At 53.5% G+C, this 19,805-nt stretch overlaps 7 protein-coding genes across 7 annotated transcripts; 3 read left to right on the top strand and 4 right to left on the bottom strand.

Moving 5' to 3' along the window:
* Positions 1-152: 152 nt before the first annotated feature.
* On the bottom strand, positions 153-1,580 carry NEUTE1DRAFT_80538 (NADH-ubiquinone oxidoreductase 21 kDa subunit, mitochondrial; the record flags this gene model as incomplete). Its single annotated transcript, XM_009851853.1, has 3 exons — positions 153-738; positions 813-920; positions 1,109-1,580. The coding sequence occupies 3 exons, from the start codon at positions 1,348-1,350 to the stop codon at positions 432-434; spliced, it is 657 nt and encodes a 218-aa protein (XP_009850155.1).
* Positions 1,581-1,785: 205 nt separating this feature from the next.
* NEUTE1DRAFT_116720 (uncharacterized protein) lies at positions 1,786-3,231 on the top strand (the record flags this gene model as incomplete). Its single annotated transcript, XM_009851854.1, has 5 exons — positions 1,786-1,983; positions 2,059-2,073; positions 2,453-2,603; positions 2,734-2,799; positions 2,874-3,231. The coding sequence occupies 5 exons, from the start codon at positions 1,936-1,938 to the stop codon at positions 2,897-2,899; spliced, it is 306 nt and encodes a 101-aa protein (XP_009850156.1).
* Positions 3,232-4,956: 1,725 nt separating this feature from the next.
* Positions 4,957-9,020, top strand: NEUTE1DRAFT_80543 (uncharacterized protein; the record flags this gene model as incomplete). Its single annotated transcript, XM_009851855.1, has 3 exons — positions 4,957-5,022; positions 5,106-5,583; positions 5,641-9,020. 3 exons carry the CDS (start codon positions 4,957-4,959, stop codon positions 8,901-8,903), a joined length of 3,807 nt encoding a protein of 1,268 aa, XP_009850157.1.
* Positions 9,021-10,621: 1,601 nt separating this feature from the next.
* On the bottom strand, positions 10,622-12,610 carry NEUTE1DRAFT_145853 (uncharacterized protein; the record flags this gene model as incomplete). The annotated part of the gene is made up of 2 exons (XM_009851856.1): positions 10,622-11,704; positions 12,008-12,610. The coding sequence occupies 2 exons, from the start codon at positions 12,608-12,610 to the stop codon at positions 10,622-10,624; spliced, it is 1,686 nt and encodes a 561-aa protein (XP_009850158.1).
* Positions 12,611-13,173: 563 nt separating this feature from the next.
* NEUTE1DRAFT_80548 (histone acetyltransferase esa-1) lies at positions 13,174-15,313 on the bottom strand (the record flags this gene model as incomplete). Its single annotated transcript, XM_009851857.1, has 2 exons — positions 13,174-15,157; positions 15,234-15,313. The coding sequence occupies 2 exons, from the start codon at positions 15,311-15,313 to the stop codon at positions 13,717-13,719; spliced, it is 1,521 nt and encodes a 506-aa protein (XP_009850159.1).
* Positions 15,314-15,748: 435 nt separating this feature from the next.
* NEUTE1DRAFT_80552 (uncharacterized protein) lies at positions 15,749-17,369 on the top strand (the record flags this gene model as incomplete). Its single annotated transcript, XM_009851858.1, has 2 exons — positions 15,749-17,259; positions 17,320-17,369. One exon carries the CDS (start codon positions 15,941-15,943, stop codon positions 17,168-17,170), a length of 1,230 nt encoding a protein of 409 aa, XP_009850160.1.
* Positions 17,370-17,566: 197 nt separating this feature from the next.
* NEUTE1DRAFT_40251 (uncharacterized protein) lies at positions 17,567-19,174 on the bottom strand (the record flags this gene model as incomplete). Its single annotated transcript, XM_009850542.1, has 3 exons — positions 17,567-17,677; positions 17,729-17,984; positions 18,084-19,174. 3 exons carry the CDS (start codon positions 19,172-19,174, stop codon positions 17,567-17,569), a joined length of 1,458 nt encoding a protein of 485 aa, XP_009848844.1.
* Positions 19,175-19,805: the final 631 nt, after the last annotated feature.

Raw genomic sequence — 19,805 nt, forward strand, 5'->3', positions numbered from 1 at the left:
AGTCTGTTCCACTCCAACACAGAGAGCAATCATAGTCAATCCTGTTCCTGGACCTACACTTGGACCTTCAAAAAAAAATCATTCACTTGCCCCTTTTTGATCCAAATCATTTTCAAAACTTATCCCCACGCATAAAGAGAGCACAACAGAGGTATGAAGGAAAAGAATATATCATGTTGCAAAAACGAAGTGCTTGCTCTAGGTTTCATTTCTCTCTTATGGTTCCGTGGTTCCCATATTTATCGAAGACTGTCTGTCTCAGAGAGGTTTCCGTTCTTCCCTCTTTCTTCTTTGTTGTTGTTGTTGGTTGGTCGGTACCTGTAGCAATTCTTCACAGAGGTCCAGTTGATCCCTCTTTTCCTGTACCCTCTCTCTCAACGTTCCCCTCCCTTTCCGTAGAACACCAACCAACCCTTCCTCTGCCAGGACATCTACTTGGTCCTGACAATCTTCAACTTCTTGGGGCTATACAAAAAGTTGTTGGCGTACGCCTTGGGCGTAAAGTGGCGCTGGTTCGGCTCCTGCACAAAGTACTCGTACCCTTGCTTCTCGGCAAACTGAATGGCCTCCTCCTTGGTGCGGAAGGTCAGGTGCGTGCCCTGCACAAAGTCGCCCGACGATTGCCAGCCCATCAGCTCGTTTTCCCAGCGGTGGCCCTTTTCGAGCACGTCCCAGTCCATGCGCCAGAGGACGCGGCTGTTGGAGGATTGGGTGGCGGGTTTGGAGGGGAGGAAGATGCTGGTGCTTGGTTAGCCTGTGTTATATGTACGGAAGGAGAACTGTGGTTAAGGGGGAGTGGAAAGATGGCATACCGAACAGTGCGGGCTTGCAATTCCATGGGAGCGCCCGAGACGACGGCGGCTGGGAGGATGCCTTCCTCGGAACCATTCTGGATGTGTTTGGGGACTGGGGTCCAGGTGCTGCATTTCAAGCCATATTGTCAGCTTATGGACCCAAAGCTACATTATGGTTTCGTCTGAAGAATATGCAGCCATGGTGGTGGGTTGGTCCTCCATTTTCGGTCTTGCATTGTATGCTTGTTTGATAAAAGATATATGGTGTAGTATTTGGTGTCATTCATTATGGTGAAGACCGGGGCAGCGCATACGAAGTGGCTTTGTCAATGGGAACATTGTAATCGGGCGAGTTCCGCTTGGGCGTGGCCAGAGGCGAGTCCTCCTTTGCAAGCTTCTCGGGTACGCGGGCGGACTCGACAGAGGGCACGCGGGCGGGTTCGGCAGAGTCGCTGAGTGCTCGACGCTGAGCAGCACCCATGACAGAAGGCATCACGGCATTCGAAGTGCGCAACATGCGCGCCGCCGAGGCGGTGGTGATTCGTAGCGCAGACATATCGTGGGATTTATCAACTATACCGAGCGTCGGTATCGATGGAGTCGGAAGAGGAGTACACGGTGGATTCGGGGAGGGAGCTTGTCGTCCAATTCCCACCGCGAAAAGAGGAGCCGCAATTGATTGATTGATTGTGACGGACTCGGAACTGACGATATCCCAGTCAAGCAACCGAGAGGTAGGTAGGGAAGTCGGGGAGACCTAAGCACTGACCACCTTGGCTTTACTGCTGTTGCTGTGTCGTCGCGGGTTGACGCTGGAGTGTTGCTGAGGCTCTCTCAGAAGTCGAAGCTGTCCGTCAATGCCAAGCCCAACCCCCACCATCTCCCCTCCAATTGGCTAGCCGGAAACAACCGCGCAAGAACCTTTCCTGCCGAAGAGACTCACTGCAGTCCCCTCTGTGTTTCCCAGACAGTGCCAGTGGCAGACGCTGAGGGCCCGTGCACGCACCCAGCAGAGACGGCAGCCCGGTTCAAGTTCGCCAAAAGAGAAGGTCCTTGCGTTTTAACAGCTCAAATCCGTGACAACATCGCCAAACCCGGAACAACACCTGTGCAAGTGCTGAACCACCCCCCGACCGCCAAAATGAGCTTCGTCACCCGCCGTGCGCTCTCTACCCTTATCCCCCCCAAGGTGAGTTGTGTTGTTTGTAGGAGCTGGGTGAAAAGTGGGGAGGTTGGTTGCTGACAGAAGCTGTGTGTGTGCTAGGTCGCCTCTCCCAAGGTACGTTCGATTTTGATGAACCTGCGATTCCGACGAGACAAGAGACGATAGACGAGATGGATTGGGCAGCGCCGAATGCGACAACTGCTGCGATGGGCAGTGATGGGGGAGAGAGAAAGAGCAAGGAAGATTGGGAAATCCGGCAATGGACGAGACATGATGGGGAAGTGCGACAACAATGCGGACACAGCCAAAATCCCGGCTCGGATCATACGGACACGACAACAACGAAATGGAGAGGACTAGAATCAAAGCAACACGAGCAGGAAGACCGGATCGACAGCAAGGGAGGGAATGTGAAGGAGCAGGATGATGCGATTGGCGGCGATTTACAGAACGAGGAGGTCCAGTGGCTAACTCGACAACCCCCCAAATCCAGGCCATTGGCGCTGCCCCCGATGCTGTCGTCATGAAGCGCGTCGTCTCGTTCTACGAGAAGCTTCCCCGCGGCCCCGCTCCCGAGATCAAGCCCCAGGGCTTCTGGGGCAAGTACCAGGCCAAGCACTTTGGCAAGAACCCTTCGGCTAAGCGTACGTCTACCATCATCTACATGCTGTCCCGGTCCGAGAAAAAGCCTGGCAAAGGTCCCAAAGGAGGAAGGGGACGGGTCAGGAAGGAAGAGAGAAAGAGAGTGGGAAAGATGCTGACAGAGGAAAACAGCCATCGTTCACGCCATTGTCGGTCTTCTGATCGTCGGTTATGCTCAGAACTACTACTTCCACCTCCGTAAGTTCAACATTGCCCTCTGTGAAGATGGATCAGAAGAGAAAAGGGGACAGATGCTGACATGTGACAAAAAGGCCACCACAAGAACCACGCTCACTAAGCGGGCGGAACATAGTTCATGAGATATCCCTTTTCCCTACTTGGCGATGAACAATCAAAGAAATCAGCCGTGTACATAAGTGCTATCTAATAGATGGAATGCCGTGGTTCCCAAGGTTCCTCCCGACGGCGGATGATGATTTAACGTGGTACCAAATGTGGCTTAATGTGAAACGAATTATATTCAGCGGTGTGGGGTTGAATTCACCAACGTCAGTTGAATCCACCAACGTGAAGACATGAGGAGATAGAAGTATGGGGAGTCAGCCGGAAAATCATCCACGTGGAAGCTGGCGCCGGCTTGAATTAATCAGACTAAGACAGCATCCTAGATCATGCCATGGCATTTCCAGATGAAAGATACCCGGGGAGTCTGCGAAGTCCTGAGTTTGTCAGTTTCGGTCCAGTAGTTTATAACTGAACAAGCTCGAGGAGGGGTTGCGAGAACCCCAAAGACTGGATTCAACAATTATCATGAGCCATGTAGATTGACTCCACCGCACCGACATGGCAATGGCAACCTGATATCTCACGGATATGTCATGCTCACGAGCTTTGCATGACGCATGGACGTTACTTGTAGTCGAGGGGTGTGGCTGTTGTTGATGTGAAGAGAACCCCTGGTTTCTTGCTTTGTAGCCTTGCCATTTGATAATGTCCGTGCCGTGTTGTGGTCCTCAGTCTGGAGAAAGCGGGAGGTCCAAGCTCCCTTTTGGTGCGTGCGGGTCGCGGGGGGGGGTGGTGGCCGGCCGGGTCTGCGCTAGGCCGGAAACAAAAAGGAAGCATGGGTGCCACCTGAACAACAGGCAGTGAGTTCCCCGTCTCTGCAGTGATCTTTCGACGGCACCTCACACCCACTCAACTTTCCACTGTGACAGACAACCGCAGTCCACCCCTCGTTCGTCCAGTCACTGGCTTTGTGAACTGAACCCAAGCAAACGGCGAGACTGTGAATAATCAATCTCCTCCCAAGTCCAAGGTGAGTAAGTACCTAGAGGTAGTTTTCTCTTTTTTTGTTTGTTTGTTTAACGAGGTAGAGTCAGAGACACTTCATCTCAACAGTTGCTTGTTTCATTCTCGTTAGAGCCACGGCAGTCAGTGCTGTTTGGTCGAGTCCCCTGCCACATGAGAAAAAAAAAAAAAAAAAAAAAAAAAAAAGAAGGACGACTCAGCAGGAGGAGGGGACCTGAAACCCGACTGCTGATGATCGCTGCCTCGCTGCCGGCTACCTACCCACCAGTAGTCCCTCTGCTGAGTCGTCTCAGCCCAGTGACCTACCCAGTGGCCCAGTGACGGGGACCAGACAGAGTGCGTGGTCAGCCAGTGGGTGTGATCCACTTCCATTTTCCATCTTGTTGCACCTCCATCGCCTTCACTGGAGTAAAAGTCCCCCCCACGGCATCCCGTTACTCCTCCCTACCGAAACTCTACCTACCTCACCCTCACAACGAGCCACCACACAACCTCAACGTCTCCGTTGGCGTTTCCTTCCTCACCTCCTTACCTACCTACATTTTCCCTTTCGTTCCCTCTCCAACGACACGGCAACTCAGAGGCTCAACATTACATTGTACAGTAGTACCAAGTCTAGAGACTCGACACTCAGCTGCCTGCTTTCATTCAGTTCTGTCCCCAAAGCGACATCAAGGAGGGGTACGTACCTACACCTGCCTACAACTTGCTGGCCCCTTCTTGCACTTCACCTCACCTTAACCTCGCCTGCCTGTTCTCTCCCTCCCCCCTCCCCTCCGTCCTTCGCTTCCCCCCGCACCCTTCTTTCACCTCCGTCTCAGCTCTGTCTGGTCAGGCCTCTTGTTGCGCAAAAAGTCGCATCGCATATTCGGCGCGCGCTCTTTTGTCCCACGGCAACATCCAGTACATATTCAGCAGCAATACTGACGGAATCTTCACCCCAAACAGTCTACCACCGACTTACCCCACACGACAAACGACGTCTTTCTTTAATCTCGAGATACCCCGGCGCATTACGCGAGCCCTTGCGATTCCAGTCCTCCCCCCTCGTCGTACCGACTATTACCCGAAATCTCACAGCGTATGATGGCCGCTGAGGTAGCAAAGGACCGATCTGATGATGCAACACACGTAACTTCCGAGGCCGAGCCTGTGAGTACCTTGGCCCAACGCTCTCCGAAGCCCCGCCTCTCAACAACTGCTTCACTTCACTGACCCGCTCACCCTCTCACCAGACGATCAAGATCGATGCTCCGGACGCGCAGAATGCTCCACTCGACCAGTCGCAACTAACAGGCGAAAGTGCCACCCCTGCTGCTACGGAAGAGATCGAGAATAAGCACATCTCCGACATCGCGAATGAAGTGGTAACCTCGGCCGAAGTCAGTGTTAGCGGAGGATCCGACAATGAAGCCACCAAGAGCAAGGACGACAAGCCCCGCAGTTCGTCAACCGTTAAGAAGCCCATTGCCTTCAAGGCCATCAATGTCAACCAAAAATTTCTCACCACAAAGGCCACTACGCCGGCCGCCCCGGCCAAAGTCGCCGAGAAGCCTGCGGCGACAACGACCCTCAGCTCTACACCTGGAAGTCTGACACCGCGGCCCAGGCTCATTGCGAAGACGGGAAGCGGGTCGGTCAAATCGGCCACCGGTGCTAATGGCAAAACGGGTAGTGCGCCAGATCCAAATGCCGTGTGGAACAAGAACAGACGTGAGCATATATCCATGCCAGACGAAACGGACTTGTGGATGGCTAACTAGCAGGCAGCTGTCCCACCTCCCGAGCCGAAAAAGTATACCGACGAGGAGCTAAAGAAATATGGAATTCACATGGCGAGCCGTCTCCAACCCGAAGACACCAAGGGTCAGGCGAATTGGGCCGACATTGACGACGACGACGAAGATTGGGCACCGGAAACGATCACATGGAAGGATGGCACTAAGATTGCTATCCCACATACCGAAGAGCAACCCCCGGCACCCCCCACGCCAGCGCCAGCGCCAGCGCCGGAACCGGAACCCGTTCCAAAACCTGTCGAAGCCATCAAGGAAAGTGTGGCTGCGGAGAAACCGAAATCACCTGCCCCAGGCCACGCGTCTATCATTAAGCCTGGAGTTCTAGGGTCTGGAAAGGGTCTTATTCTCAAGGGTGCCCCCGAAAAGCCTACCCTCGTCGCAAAGCCTCCGCCCCCGCCAGCGCCCGTCAAGTCACCCTGGGCACCGATACCAAAGGTGGAGAAAGTTTCTCCCATGGTCGTTGAACCGCCGCCGCCGAATCACCATGCACCGAGGTATCCCCCGAGAGATGGGCCGGCTCAATATGCTGGTTTTCCTCCTGCGGGGCCGAAGGAAATCGCCGCGGATGATTTCAGCAGAGGACCGTGGAGAGACGGGCCAGGTGGTGGTGGAAACAGAGAGCTATATAATTCACATTCCGGACGCTACGAACCCGTTCAGGACCGCCGTGGATCAATACGCCCAGAGCCGCAGTACGGCAGACAGCCTTCTGTCTTGCAACGCCCTGCCCACAACGATCACCACGGCCCGGCCGAACCCTCTGCCGCTTTCCAAACACATAGGACTAGCGACCAACATGTGCCCTACGGCCGTAGGCGCGGCTCGTCCAACGTTAGTGGCGTTAGCAGCGGCTTCTTGAACCGTACCAAGGGCTTTGAGCAGCCATTGCAACCCCCCGAAATTCTCAACGCCAGGCGCGAATCCATGACGGCCGGTAGTGACGGCCCTGGGTCACCGAGGAACTTCTCGCCTTCTGGCATGCAGCACGGGCCTCGTCACCCTCACCCTCACCCTCACCCTCCCCTTCACCCGCACCACCAGGGCTGGCCTCCGCGGGTTTCCCCAGCCGTGAGTCACGCAGTACCGGCACCACATCATCACGGTCCCGATATGGTTGGGGTGCCCCCAGTTGGCCCGCCGCCGCCTGTCCAGGAACAAGTGCCGTTGGTTACGGATCAAGAGATTGAGCTGCAGAAGAGGTTGATGCGTGAGAAGGTAGAGGCTGCTCGGAAACGGCGCATGGAAGAAGAAGAGCGCGAAAAGGCAGCTCGCGAGGAGCGTATCCGGCTCAAGTTGCAGGCGCTGGGTCCTGCCCCCAAATCCAACAGTGCCAAGAAGGCTGCAGCGAAGGAGCAACCTGCTTCTACAACGGAAGGTGCCGCCCAGACAGGCGCGGCGACTGACGAACAAAAGGCTGTCGAGAAGACCGAGGTGAAAACCCCGCCTACCACTCAACCTGAAAAAGCTGAACAGCCACCAAACGGTGTGCCTCTACAAATCCTACCGGACTCTGAGCCCCTCGAAAGCCGCCAGCCTCTTTGGTCTAGCAGCAGTGCTAAGCAACAACAACAACAACAACAACAACAACAACAACAACAACAACAACAAGGGCGGTACACAGCTACTACTTGGGGTTCGCAGACATCAACCAAGAACGTCTGGGGTCCTCCTACCAACAACCGCACTCTAGGAAACGGCACCTTCAACCCCGACCTAGGCACATCACCTCCTCCGGTTTCGAACAAGCCCGGACCCGGCCCAATTGCACCTCCCAGCCGGAACACCACCACCATGGCCACCAAGACCAATCTGTTCCCTGACGGTGCTCCCGCTCGGCTGCCACCCATTGCCCCTCCTAATCACTCCAACGCACCCAGCGGCACTTTGTCTACAGGCGAACGACAGGCCAAGGCGAATCAATGGGTCAGTGCTGCGCGTCTCAATGACGAGGCCTTCGAGAACATGCTCAAGGACAGATTTGCTGAGCAGGACCGTCGCCGGGCTGAAAAGGGGCTCACGGCTGAAGACATCCAGCCTGTGGTCAAGGATGTCTGGCGTCCCACCAAGCTTGACGAGAACGGCATGAGGATCGAGGCTGGTCCCCGACAAACCGTCCGGGTTGGCAAGGAGAACCCGTGGGCTGCCTCTCAGCCTTCTCAGCAGACACAACCCCCGGCCGCGAATACATCTATGCTCGGTAATGCCGGCGCAGCACCACGGACCTCATCTAGGTTCTTCCCTAGTCGCCAGCAGACCATCGCTGCTGCGGAATACCAACGCCCTCATTCCCCTTCGCCTCCTCCCCCCGATACGGAGACGACGGGTCATCCGGCATTCGACGGCGATGTCAAGCACCCCCACGTCTGCATTCCTACGCCCAGGCCCCAAGTTCGCCTACCACCCCCCTCTCAGGCGAGAGAGGAACCAAAGGTACAACATCCAGAGGCTCCCAAGCCGCCAGGTCCGTCCTTCTCGTGGGCTAACACGGTTGCGTACAAGGGCGAGGAGCGTTCACCAGCACCCAACCCGGGTAGTCCCTGGCAAGCTCGGATCGACAATCTGCTCGGAGCTCGTAAGCCTTCTCAAACACAGCAGAAGCCAGCTGCGGGAGTGGACTCGACGAGCCGCGCTGCCTATGAGCACCCAGAGACGTCTGTTACGGTGTCGCTTACCGCCGCTATGATCGCCGAAGCATCTCCTACAACGAAGGACATGGATGAGGACTGCTTTGAGGAGCAGGAGATGGGTTCCTTACCTACTGTCCGGATTCCTACTGAGCTTCCGGAGATGGCCTGGTCGCCTACATCCGCACCGCCACCCAAGCCTCTCCATCGGAAGTTCTTCCCCCTGACGACCAGCGCCGAGCCAATCCGCATCGACACCAGCTCGAACGGAATTGGCAGCGTCATTCGCATTGCATTCCCCGGGACTGACCGGCACCCGCCCTTCGTCACCGCGGTGACTATTCCTTTCAGCAGGACTCGCAGCAACCCTCGTCGTGGCGGCGGTACATCACGCGGCGGTCGCCATCCCGCGGCACCTCACAATCAGCGCGGCATGCCTGGAGGTCGTGGCAGTAGTAGAGACGCTTCTTCACCCAATGACCAAGGACCCACCGGTCCTCCTACCGGACCTAACGGGTCGCACCAGCAGAGTAGGGGCCGAGGTGGTGGCTACAGGGGTAGGGATAGTGCCTGGTCGAGGAGTGCACCAACCGCTATTCAGACTTCCTAGAACGGGGTCCGGTTGCTTATAAGGCAGAAATCGCGAGAGCCAACAGTCGATTCCTGGGTTGAGGATCATGAGGTCAGCTCGGATACCTGTCTGAAGGAGAAGAAACCTTCGGCGGATAACATCCGGAAACTGGCGAGGCAGTTGTCTGTTTCTCTGGCTTGTCCGGGCGGCAAGAAACCGAAGGCCAACAAAGTGAGAACGGTTACGTTGTAAGCACATATTTTATTTCGGTCTGGAAGTTGGTCGGCATGGTATGTACCCAACTGTTCTTGACTTGCGCTCAAGATCGGTTACAGATCGAATTTTTTGTTATGGAATCAGCCAAAGCATGTGAGGAGCCAAAGTTCTATGAGGAAGTAGTCAACATGGGAGTTACAAACAAAGTGGAGGAGGAGAAGCAAGCACGGCTTGAACGCAGGTGGAACAAGCTACAATAGCTAAACAGGGTGACAGTAACACGGAGACACATAAGGAGAAGGGAGGCTCAGTATCTAGGCTTCACTGCAGTCAGCGAACGGGCTTCAAAAAGCGGCTTCCACCACTTCACTCCCTACCAAGCATAAGGGAGAGCGGCAAGAAGCGCAAAGGGTTAATACGATCACACGATACGAATGGAACGACAAAAAATGTCACAATTCACGCAGGACTTTTTGTTTGTTTTGTGAACGAACTGAGATGGGGAAAGACAAATCTTTGATCTTTCATCTTTTTGTCGTGTATTGATGGGGGATTACCTAAATCCACATGGAAGCTAGCTTAGTGCATGCATGTACACTATGCAAATTCGCGTGTGCGAACAAGTAAAATGAAAGCAAACAATGAGATATATCTTGGTCCATTCTTGATGGCCGTTGAACGTATCGTAGACGTTGTGGGGGGCAAGGGGTTTTTATCGAAGAAAAGGTTGATGTTGCTTTTGATGCTTGCCTGCTGACGAAGTGTGTAGAACACAAGAAAGATGATGCGGGGACTACCGGTTGCTCTCATGGTTGTTGCTTTCACTTTTTGTTTCCTCCTTTGCTAGGCTGAAGAAAAAGTGTTCTTGTTTCTCTTTTGACATGGAGTAATATCTTTGAACAAGCAAGTTATGCAAACGTATAACTTACATCTACCAGTTATTGCAGTTTCGAATTGTCCGAGTAGAGAACCAACCGCATTGCTATGTTCGTTCTGGTCTGTACAACTACCTGGGCGTTAGACTGGTAGTGTCACGAACAATTTCTGCATCTGTAAAAGGATAAATTCGTTTCCGTTCAGGCATTCAAAGCAACAAAAAAAGAAATATGGCTAGTTAATGAACTGACAAACTATGTAATCTACTCCTTCAATCACCGGTGAGTTTATTCAAGATTGACCAAAATTTGTTCCATATTGCATTAGATCTTGATCAAAGGTTGGCCAATTCCATCTACTTTACTGCTATAAATCTGTCTGTACCGGAGGATGCATCACTCTGTTATGTGATCTGGGCGAATGACCCAGTGAGCGTTGAAGTATGAGATCGGGGTACTAATCCAGACTAGGTTGTAGTCTATGTACACGGCAGTATCATGAACTGCCACAATTAAGTTGACTTGGCATTCGAATCGCCCTTCCGAGGTAAACGACCACGGCATGGACGATACCTGCACCAGAACACGCATGTGTAACACATTCAAGTATTCATTGACTTTCCCAAATCAACGCTATCCAAACCAACCCAACAAACCATCAATCCCTCACTTAAACGCCTTCAACCCCTCCCCCCCGGCCTTCTTTACCTTCCCCCCCTCCTTCGCCTCCTCCATCATCCTCCTCAACACCCTCCCCAGCCTCTGCACCCCCTCCACCAAATCCTCCTCCTCCTCCCAACTAAAACACACCCTCAAATGTCTCGGGAACCTAATCCCCCCTTTTTCTTCCTTCGCTACATGTACTCCCTCCCCACTAACCTCCGCATTCTCCCCCGGACTAACCACCAGTCGTTCCTCTTCCAGCGCCCGCTCCGCCACTTCCTTCGCCGTGAACCCCATCTCCTCCGGCAACTCCAACCACAAAAAGTACCCGCCAAACAACCCCTCCCTGTTTTTTTCCTTCTCGGCACCAGTCCTATTATCCTCAATCACTCTCACCCCCAACGGCCCCACTAATTCGCGCTTGATTGCTTCCATCATCACTGCATGTCGCTTCTGAAGTCCGGGGCGAACTACCTCACTTAAGTGCTTATCTAACGCGCCAGACTGGATAAGTTCGTGAATGAGCGCCGCGCAGAACTGGGACGGGGCGCCGCCTGAGCGGGTGCTTCCCGTCTGGGAGAGACCGTAGGCGAAGGCAGGCGTGGAGTGTGTCCAGCCTGTGCGGAGACCGGGCGATAGGAGTTTAGAAAAGGAGCCGTTGGAGACGGCGTGGCCGAAGTGGAGGGAGGAGATTGTGCGGGTGGGGAAGAGGGGTTGCATGTCTTTTTCCTCTTGTTCGTTGGGGATATCGGAAGGTGAAGAACGGGTGTAGTGTGCGGAGAGAGATAGGTCGTGGAGGGAGGGGCCGAGGGAGATGTCGATGTCGGAGAGGCGGGGGAGGGGGGTGGGTAGGGAGAGGGGGTTGGAAGGGGAGGAGGGGGAAGATGAGGAAGAGGGGAGGACGGGCCATTGGAGAAAGTCGTAGACGTCGTCGGAGATGATGAGGGCGTCGTATTTGCGGGCGAGTTGGACGAGCGCGTGGCGGCGGGCGAGAGAGGTGGTGATGCCCGAGGGGTTGGCGGAGGTGGCGACGAGGTAAATGATGTGTTTATAGCATTTGCGGTGGGGGCCGGGGGTTTTGTAGACCTGGGTGGTTGTTAGTTGTGATTCTGAATGGGGGTATAAAAGGTGGTGATGAGAGGGGTGGGAGTGAAAGTCGGACTGAGAGTGAAAGTTTTGGGGATGAGAAGCAAGGTAGAACAGTAGAGTGAGAGCAAGAAATCCGAGAAGAGGGTTTCTCTCCCCCTTTCTCGATTTCCTCCCGCTTACTCCATATATTCCTTTCTTTGCTTCCTCATTCCTCACTGTCATCCCCTTCCATCCCTCTTCTTCCTCCCCTATCACCCTTTGCTCCCATTCCCTAAATCAACAACAGAAGACAAAACTCACCGGCTTCCCCGGCCATTCCCTCCCCCCCTCCACTTCCAAAATCCCCCTCTCCAACTCCTCCAAATCCACTCCCTCTTCATCCTCCCTCACCCCCTTCAACTTCCCATTCCCCACCGCAAACCCCGCATCCTCAAAAATCGGCACCGCCAAAAAATAGCACGGACTAACCGCCCACACAGCCCTCGTATACGCCGGGTCCGTGAACCCCTGCAGAATATTCGCCAAGTTCTGGCTCGCCCCGCCTGTAATACAAATCTGCTCTGCCGTTGTCAAGGTGGGAAATCCATGGGACGGATACGTCTCGTGGGCGGTATAGTTGTTCGTCAACCAGGCTGCTAGGGAGTGTCGGAGGGGTAAGTAGCCTGGGTCGGCACCGTATTGGAGGGCGGGGACGTTGAAAGAAAATTTGGATGAGGGTGGTTCATCTGGGGGAGGAGAGGTGAGGAGCGAGGTGCTGGCGGAGAGAAGGTGGGAGGGGGGAAGGAGGTGGGGGGAGGGCCAGCCGCGGAGGAGGTTGATTTGTTTCTTCATGTTTTCGCCGGGTTGGGAGAGAGGGGTTGGGACGTCGGGGTCGGAGAGGGCGGGGGGTGTTGAGGGGGGCATGTTGGCGGTGGTTGTTGTTGCTGTTGTTGATGTGTAGATGTTGATTGTGAGTGATGAAGACGTTGGAATGTTGACTTGTTGGTGGGATGAGTGGAATCTGGGTAAGGTCGGTAGTGGTTTTGGGACCATAGCTTTGCTATCAATATGGCGGGTGATTTTTACATGCCGTGGTGAAACCATTTAGTTTATGTATATCAGCCCAACCCATTTGTCCGTCGTGATCGCCGTCGTGAGTGATGTCGTATTGCGGGGAATCTAGGTTGCGGGGCCGGCCGGCCGGAGGTGTGGGGCTGGACGGGGCTGAGGTGACGTCTGGAGGTCTCACTACCGAACACGGCCCGGGAGATCTCCGACGACTAGCCGGTATAACCATTCACAAGCTTCAGTTGGCGAAAGCGGTCTGTAAGATCGGGGAATACACCCACGTTTGATGACGCCTAAAGCAGCCATGCTCTAAATAGTAAAGTCGGGGAGCTTGAGCTAAACTTTCATCAAGATTTTGTGTTATATCAAACAGGCTTTTTCGCTGATCATGAGTAGAGATTATGACTAGCCTCTACTTCGCTATTCTGGTAATTATATTCCTAATCACTTGAGAAGAAATGACAAACTATTCTGGTGCTTTTGGCCGTAATAGTGATACATATGGTGTACCTTTTTACCCCTCCTGTAAGCCATTTTCCCCAAGTACCGTCCAAAACAAAAACCAACGCCATATCATACTAACCAACCCGCTTGCTACCCATGCAATCTTGTTCTCATGACTATTACAACGAGAATAACACAGACGTCCAAGCAGAAACTCTCGCTCTCCAGATATAAAATGATATACCAAGACGACACACCACACGTAGTCATGACCCAATAAATTAACGAAACCATAGTAAAAATCCAACAAAGTCAAGTGCACTTTGCTACCATTTTAATGCTCCCTGTGTTTCCATACACTACTGCAGGATTTCCAATATCTAGTCGATCCAGATATTGATCTTCTTTGGTTGGCGCAATGCTGATAGTTTCGTATTTTTATTGGGTCATGAATCTGTGTGGTGGTGTCACGAGTGTGTCGTCTTGGTGTATCATTAATATTTGGGAGGCGAGCGCAACTACCACCCCCACGTCCGATTAAGCGCCGTGAAGACCGGCGGCTTCCACTGGATCCTCTCGGGATCAATCAACCTCTTTTGCTTCGCCTTGCTCTTCTCCCTCTGCTTGATCAGCTTCTCCGGCACCACAATCTTGTGCTCGCCCTTGTGGTACACCTGCATCTTGAGCGCCTGCAACGTATGCTCCACATCCTGCGTCGTCATGGCTAGGGCCACAGCAATGTTCTCAATCGTGCAAGCTTCCTTTCGCTCGTTATACCCGAGCAGGATATCGATAATGTTCTCGGACCAGTACTGTCTATATGACAGCAGACCCAGATCGGACAGGGGCTTCTCGGGCGAGCCGAGCTTGCCTTCGATTTTGGACAGTTCGTACGAGAATTGAATGAGCAGGCGACCGTATCCCTTGCGTTGGTACTGTGGGAGGGTCAAGATACAGGCGACGTTGTACCCGTCTGTAGACTCTTTCTCTTTGGAGAAGTACCCGATGATGTGGCACCCCCGGTCGTCGCGGGTGGTCATGACGTAGAACAAGAACGGGTCGACGTCGTAGTAAAGGGTTTTGTGGTCGAGAAACATCTTGGACAGCAAGCAGAGGTTGCGACACCAGGTGCGCTGACGTCGCCCGTCGATTTCGAAGAAGGAGACGTAGTCGTCCCGATAGATTTCGTTTCCGGGCGGGTGGTGTAAAGTGCACTTTTGTCGGTGACGCACAAAGGATTTCAACTCGCCGTAGTACGAAAGACAGAACTCGCAGATGTAGATGCAGTCTTCTTGGTCAAAGATCTGCGGGTAGGGGGAGAAGTACCACGGGAAGAGGACGTAGCGGCCGAATTCCACCTTGGAGATGTTTCGAATGCGCGAGATTTCCGTGGGGTTCTGGGTCATGGAGCCAGATGTTCGCAGCTTCTCAATCTCTTGTTCCCTGGAAAAAGACGGTTGGCGTTGTTTCTTAGCGGCTGGTATTTCGTCCTCATCCATATCGATCTCGTCGGCCTTCCTCTTGACTCCCTTGTCCCCACCAACCTCCAAACTGGCGTTGACGTCGGTTCCATCTTCCGTCTTCCCCCGTTGCCTGTTATTCTTCCCTGGCTGGCTATCGACAAACTCGGTCCATGGGTGTGGTGTCTGCCCGTCCGATGCGACTGACTGCTCCCTCTTGCTGGCCTTCTTCTGGTTGTTCTTCTTGGACGGCTGTTTCTTGGATACTGTCGAGTTGTTCTTCTTGGTCTTGGCGTCCTTCTGCTTATCCTTGTCCGGGTTGGGCCACTCGACGTCCTGCTCAAAATCGATTCTGGCGGCCGGCACCCATTCGTCGAGACGCTTGTTGAAGTTGTCAAAGTTGCAGTAGAATTGCCGGCCGGATTTGGTGTCCTTGATACTGAGGATCTCTGCTCGTCGTAATTGGCCTTCTTTCATTACCATGGCAATACATCCCATTCTGTTTGGGGGTGTTAGTACCAGGTTCTTCAACGACGATGGGGGGTGCCGTGGACAATGATGGGACGGAAACATACTTGATGGTATCGGGCGTCGCCTTGCCCTTCTGTCGCTTCTCGTCGGAGCCGACAGTGGCATCGCCACCTGGGGGACTCATGATGGCGGTGTTGTTGTGTTCGATTGAATAAGGTTCGGTCAATAAACTGCGATGGTTTGCAACAAGAATTGATGGTTGTGGACAGTGAGCGATTGAATGCGATCAATTTAACGGGTGACGCGCGAATGTCGGTCTTGACGTGTTTTGGAGTGTTCAGCGACTCTTTCAGTGGACGCTTCCCGAACATTTTGGAGGGGTCCTTCAGTGGCGAGCCCACGTGTTTGGGCCGTCATTTCAGCGGGGATGCGATGGGACACAGCGGCAGATCCCTGCATGGCTTGTCTACCCTGTCAATCGCCCAGGAACCGATTTCCCCAGTTGAATTTTTGAGTGAACACCAAAGTGGGGCCCATGTTCAACATCCACTTTCACGTTCATACAAAAAGTTATCACCTTCTGGAAATCTTCCGCTTATCTCAACCTTTTGTTTACTTTCTCTCACTCCAAAAAAGAATTCAGCACCAATTGGACTTCACATAACCTCGGCCGACATTTCTCAATCGGACATACCACAAGTGACTCCTCATTGACAGTGACACCCTCACTTGTCTGTCTTCACTCAGAACTTCACCACCACCACCACCACCACCAAAACCACCAAGGCAGGAGACCCTCCTGTCACCAACCATGGCCCCGGAACTCTCCTCCAACTGGAAGAAGTTGCAAGAAAAGCTCAAGGCCCCTCAACCAACCAAATCAGCTCCCATCAGCCAAGAAGCCGCCTTCAAGCAAGCCATTTCCAAAAAGTCCATCTCTTCCGAGACCCTCAAGCGCAAGGCCGAGGAGAGCCAACAACAACAGATTTCCAACCCTTCCAAGAAGCCAAAAAGACAAAAGTCCCAAACCCAGTCTCAACCCAGCCAGAAACCAACAGAAGAAAAAATGGGCGGCAACGTCCAATCCAAGCCCACCACCTCCTCCTCTCCAAACAGCACCCTCCCCTCCCTCCACCTCTGGGCCGACGAACAAGGCATCTCCTCTGAATCCCTCGCCGAAGCATACAACCTTGGTCTCCGCAGCACCTCCTCTTCATCTTCACACATCCCTCTCCTCTCCACCCTCCCCCCCGCCATCCCCAACGCAGGCCTCACTCTCCCCGGCCAATCTTCTTCTTCTTCTTCTTCTTCTTCCACCTCTTCCACCCCAAGCAACAAAAATGGCCTCCCCTTACCAACCGACCTTCCCTCATCCCTCACCCTCTCCAACGGTCTCACACTCGACACCTCCACCACCACCGACCTCGCTCTAATCCTGCAAGCAACCAAATCCAACACGCTCGGCAAATACCTCTCCATCGACTGCGAAATGGTCGGCACCGGTCCTTCCGGCGTCACCAGTGTCCTAGCGCGATGCTCCATCGTCGACTTCCACGGGCACCAAATTTACGACTCGTACGTTCGCCCCACTGCTTTCGTAACCGACTGGCGCACGCACGTATCAGGCATTTCCAAGCGCCACATGGCGTCCGCTAGGTCGTTTGAGTCCGTACAAGCGACTGTGGCTGCCCTTTTGAAAGGTCGGATATTGGTGGGTCATGATGTCAAGCATGATTTGGAGGTGTTGGGGTTTGAGCATCCGCATCGGGATATTAGGGATACGGCCAAGTACAGTGGGTTTCGTAAGTACGGACATGGGCCGAAGCCAAGTTTGCGGGTGTTGGCCAAGGAGGTGTTGGGCATCGAGATTCATCAGGGACAGCATAGTAGTGTGGAGGATGCGAGGGTGGCCATGTTGTTGTTTAGAAAGGAGAAGCATGGCTTTGATATGGAGAATAGTAATCGGTATGAGGAGGGGCAGGCCAAGAAAGGAGGTAATGGTGGTGGTGGAGGAGGAAAGAAGAAGAAGGGCAAGAAGTGAAGAGATGGAAGGAGGGAGGAGTCTATTAGGTCTAAGGTGCCTATCCGCCTTTACCTGGATATCATGTTTGCATCCCCAGATTCTCTTGTGTAGGTATACCCATTCCTGCTTTCTTCAGCTCTTCTCATCAGCAACTGATCAAACAGCAGAAAGCAAAATCTATCTTGTCCTTGACATCGATCGTCGTTTTCTTGCTTCGCATACAATCCGAGTGAAACTAGCAAACGGACGCCTAAAACTCACAAGATGCCATGCCGCGGTCTATATGTTGCTGCCCGAAACCATCTCTAACGATCACCAACACCCGCCCTTTCCTTACTGGTCATGATTACCACAATGCTTTGCTGTACACGAAAATGGAGGTAAAATCATCAGCACTGCGATCCTCAGTAACGATCACAACGGAATACCCTCCATCAGCTCAAGCGCACCCTCCCTGCCAACTGTGATAATCACGTCTCCTAACGTCTTGGTCAGGAAACCGGCCTCACTATACGAAAAGTAGTACTGGGCCATGTGTCAGCTTCGTCAACTCCAATCACCGGAAGAATAACTCACCTCCCACTTCCGCTTGAACACTTCAACGTCCGTCTTCGTCATGCCAGGATGATCCTCCATCAAAGCAGGCGCGATCCGGCTGTCGAACTTGTCCATAAAGGCCTCCCTCCACAGCCTCAGCGCCTTGACATAATGTGGGCCGATGTTCTTGATCTTTTCGACAATGAGCGTTCCGTTGGACTCGGCCGTGATGTGGTTGATCAACTGCGTGACCGATGGGAGGTATCCTCCAGGGAATATGTAGTGGTTAATGAAGCTACAGCCGTTAGCTGATGATACACCCCACAAGGGACCGACGACTCACTCTTCACGCTTCGAATAGCCTTTATGTCGTCCCTCCGGCATGGTGATGCACTGGAACACGGCAATCCCTCCGTCTTTCTTCAGCAGCTTGTCAACGCGCGAGAAAAACGTGGCTAGAAACTTTTCGCCCACGGCCTCGATCATTTCGCAAGATATGATTTTGTCGTAGGGGACCTCCGGGTCAGGCAGCATTCGGTAGTCCAACAGATGCACTGCAATCTTGTCCGAAAACCCCGCTGCCCAGATCCTCCTCTCAGCGAAGGTCTTTTGCTCCTGTGACAGGGTTATAGTCGTGACGCGGCAGCCTGTCTGGCGCACGGCTTCAATAGCCATGGTGCCCCAGCCGGTTCCAAATTCCAGGACATGGTCGGTTCGCTTGATTTTGGCTGCTTCAATGAAATAGTTGATCTTCCTCATCTGAGCACTTTCCAGACTCTCCTCCTGTTTGGTGCGACTGTTGGTCGTGTGGTTCCAGATGGGACACGAATACATCATATCTGGCGACAGAAAAGCAGCAAACATGCCGTTGCTGACGTCGTAATGCCTGACGATGTTCAGACGAGCATTGTCCATGGTATTTGCCAGGCGAGCGAGACCGGCGATGTGGGAAAATAACCCAGAGAACAAAGTCGTGCCGTTGTTCAGCTGTTCACGGTTCAAGATGAATAATTGGAAGAAGGACGTCAGATCATCACACTCGAACTCGCCGAGCATGTACGACTCTGCAAAACCCATGTCGGTGAACAGAAGTAGTCGCAACCAGAACGCGTCGTCCTTCACAACCAGCTCCGCACCAGGGAGATCGGTGGCCTTACGCTCGTCCTCAGATCCGGAAGGGCGGCGGAGGCAGAGGACGAGGTTGCCGAGCTCGTCAGGCCCAGTGCCGAATGATTCGCCGTGCACAAAAACCTCGTCGGACACTTGGTCAACGAGAAGAAAGGTGCCAACTTTGAGGGAAGCGAACGTGGTTTGGGCCATGTCTTTGGCGAACTGGACGGCGGGACCCCATGTCAAGCTACCTAGCTTGTAGCGCAGATGCGCAGTGCCCAGGTAGATGATCTCCGTGAGACCTTCGTGAATGTTGGCAAGATGTTGTAGAGGGTGTATCTCTCTGAACTCCAGGCCTCTTGCGAAGTGATCCATGAGACTTTCTGCTTTTTCGTGATTCGATTGAGGATAGATGCGCTTGTGGACTGCCTCAGGTTGGTTCCACTCGTACCTGGAAGAGGGCCGGTGGTCGTTAGTGCAAGTAGGGGGGAGAGAAAGTTGATGAGAAGCGCCTACTCTTCGGGATCCTGTTCCTGGGAAGCTATGAGATCGGGAGTTGGCAGAATTTGTATCGAGGAGGAAGCGTTGGGAGCTAATCTGAGTCACCAGAAAAGGTTGGAGTCTGGGCTAGATTGGAGGCCGCAAGTCCGAGTGAATAGCAGACGCGCTATTGTGTCTGACGCGCGAATCTGCGCAGGTATATCAGAAAAGGGGGCTTTCAGGTTTGCAAGAGTTGGGACGAAAGAGTGTCAGGTCCAATTGGCAGGTCAACAATGGAGCGCAGCCAACGGCAATAGGAGAATTTGAGTCGGCCCGGAAGGATGAGGCCGAAGACGAGAATCACGAGTATAGGAGCATGAGCAAGGCTATCACGGCCGATGCTATAGGATGGGAAATGGTCAAGTGAAGTGTTGAAAAGTGCTGAGATATCCAAATATTTGTAGCGCCGTCCGGCAGAGATGTGAATCGGCAATCTTTTGCCCCTCGAGAGTCTCCAAGTTGGCGG

Source organism: Neurospora tetrasperma (assembly GCF_000213175.1).
Source record: "Neurospora tetrasperma FGSC 2508 unplaced genomic scaffold NEUTE1scaffold_2, whole genome shotgun sequence".
Lineage (NCBI taxonomy): Eukaryota > Fungi > Ascomycota > Sordariomycetes > Sordariales > Sordariaceae > Neurospora > Neurospora tetrasperma.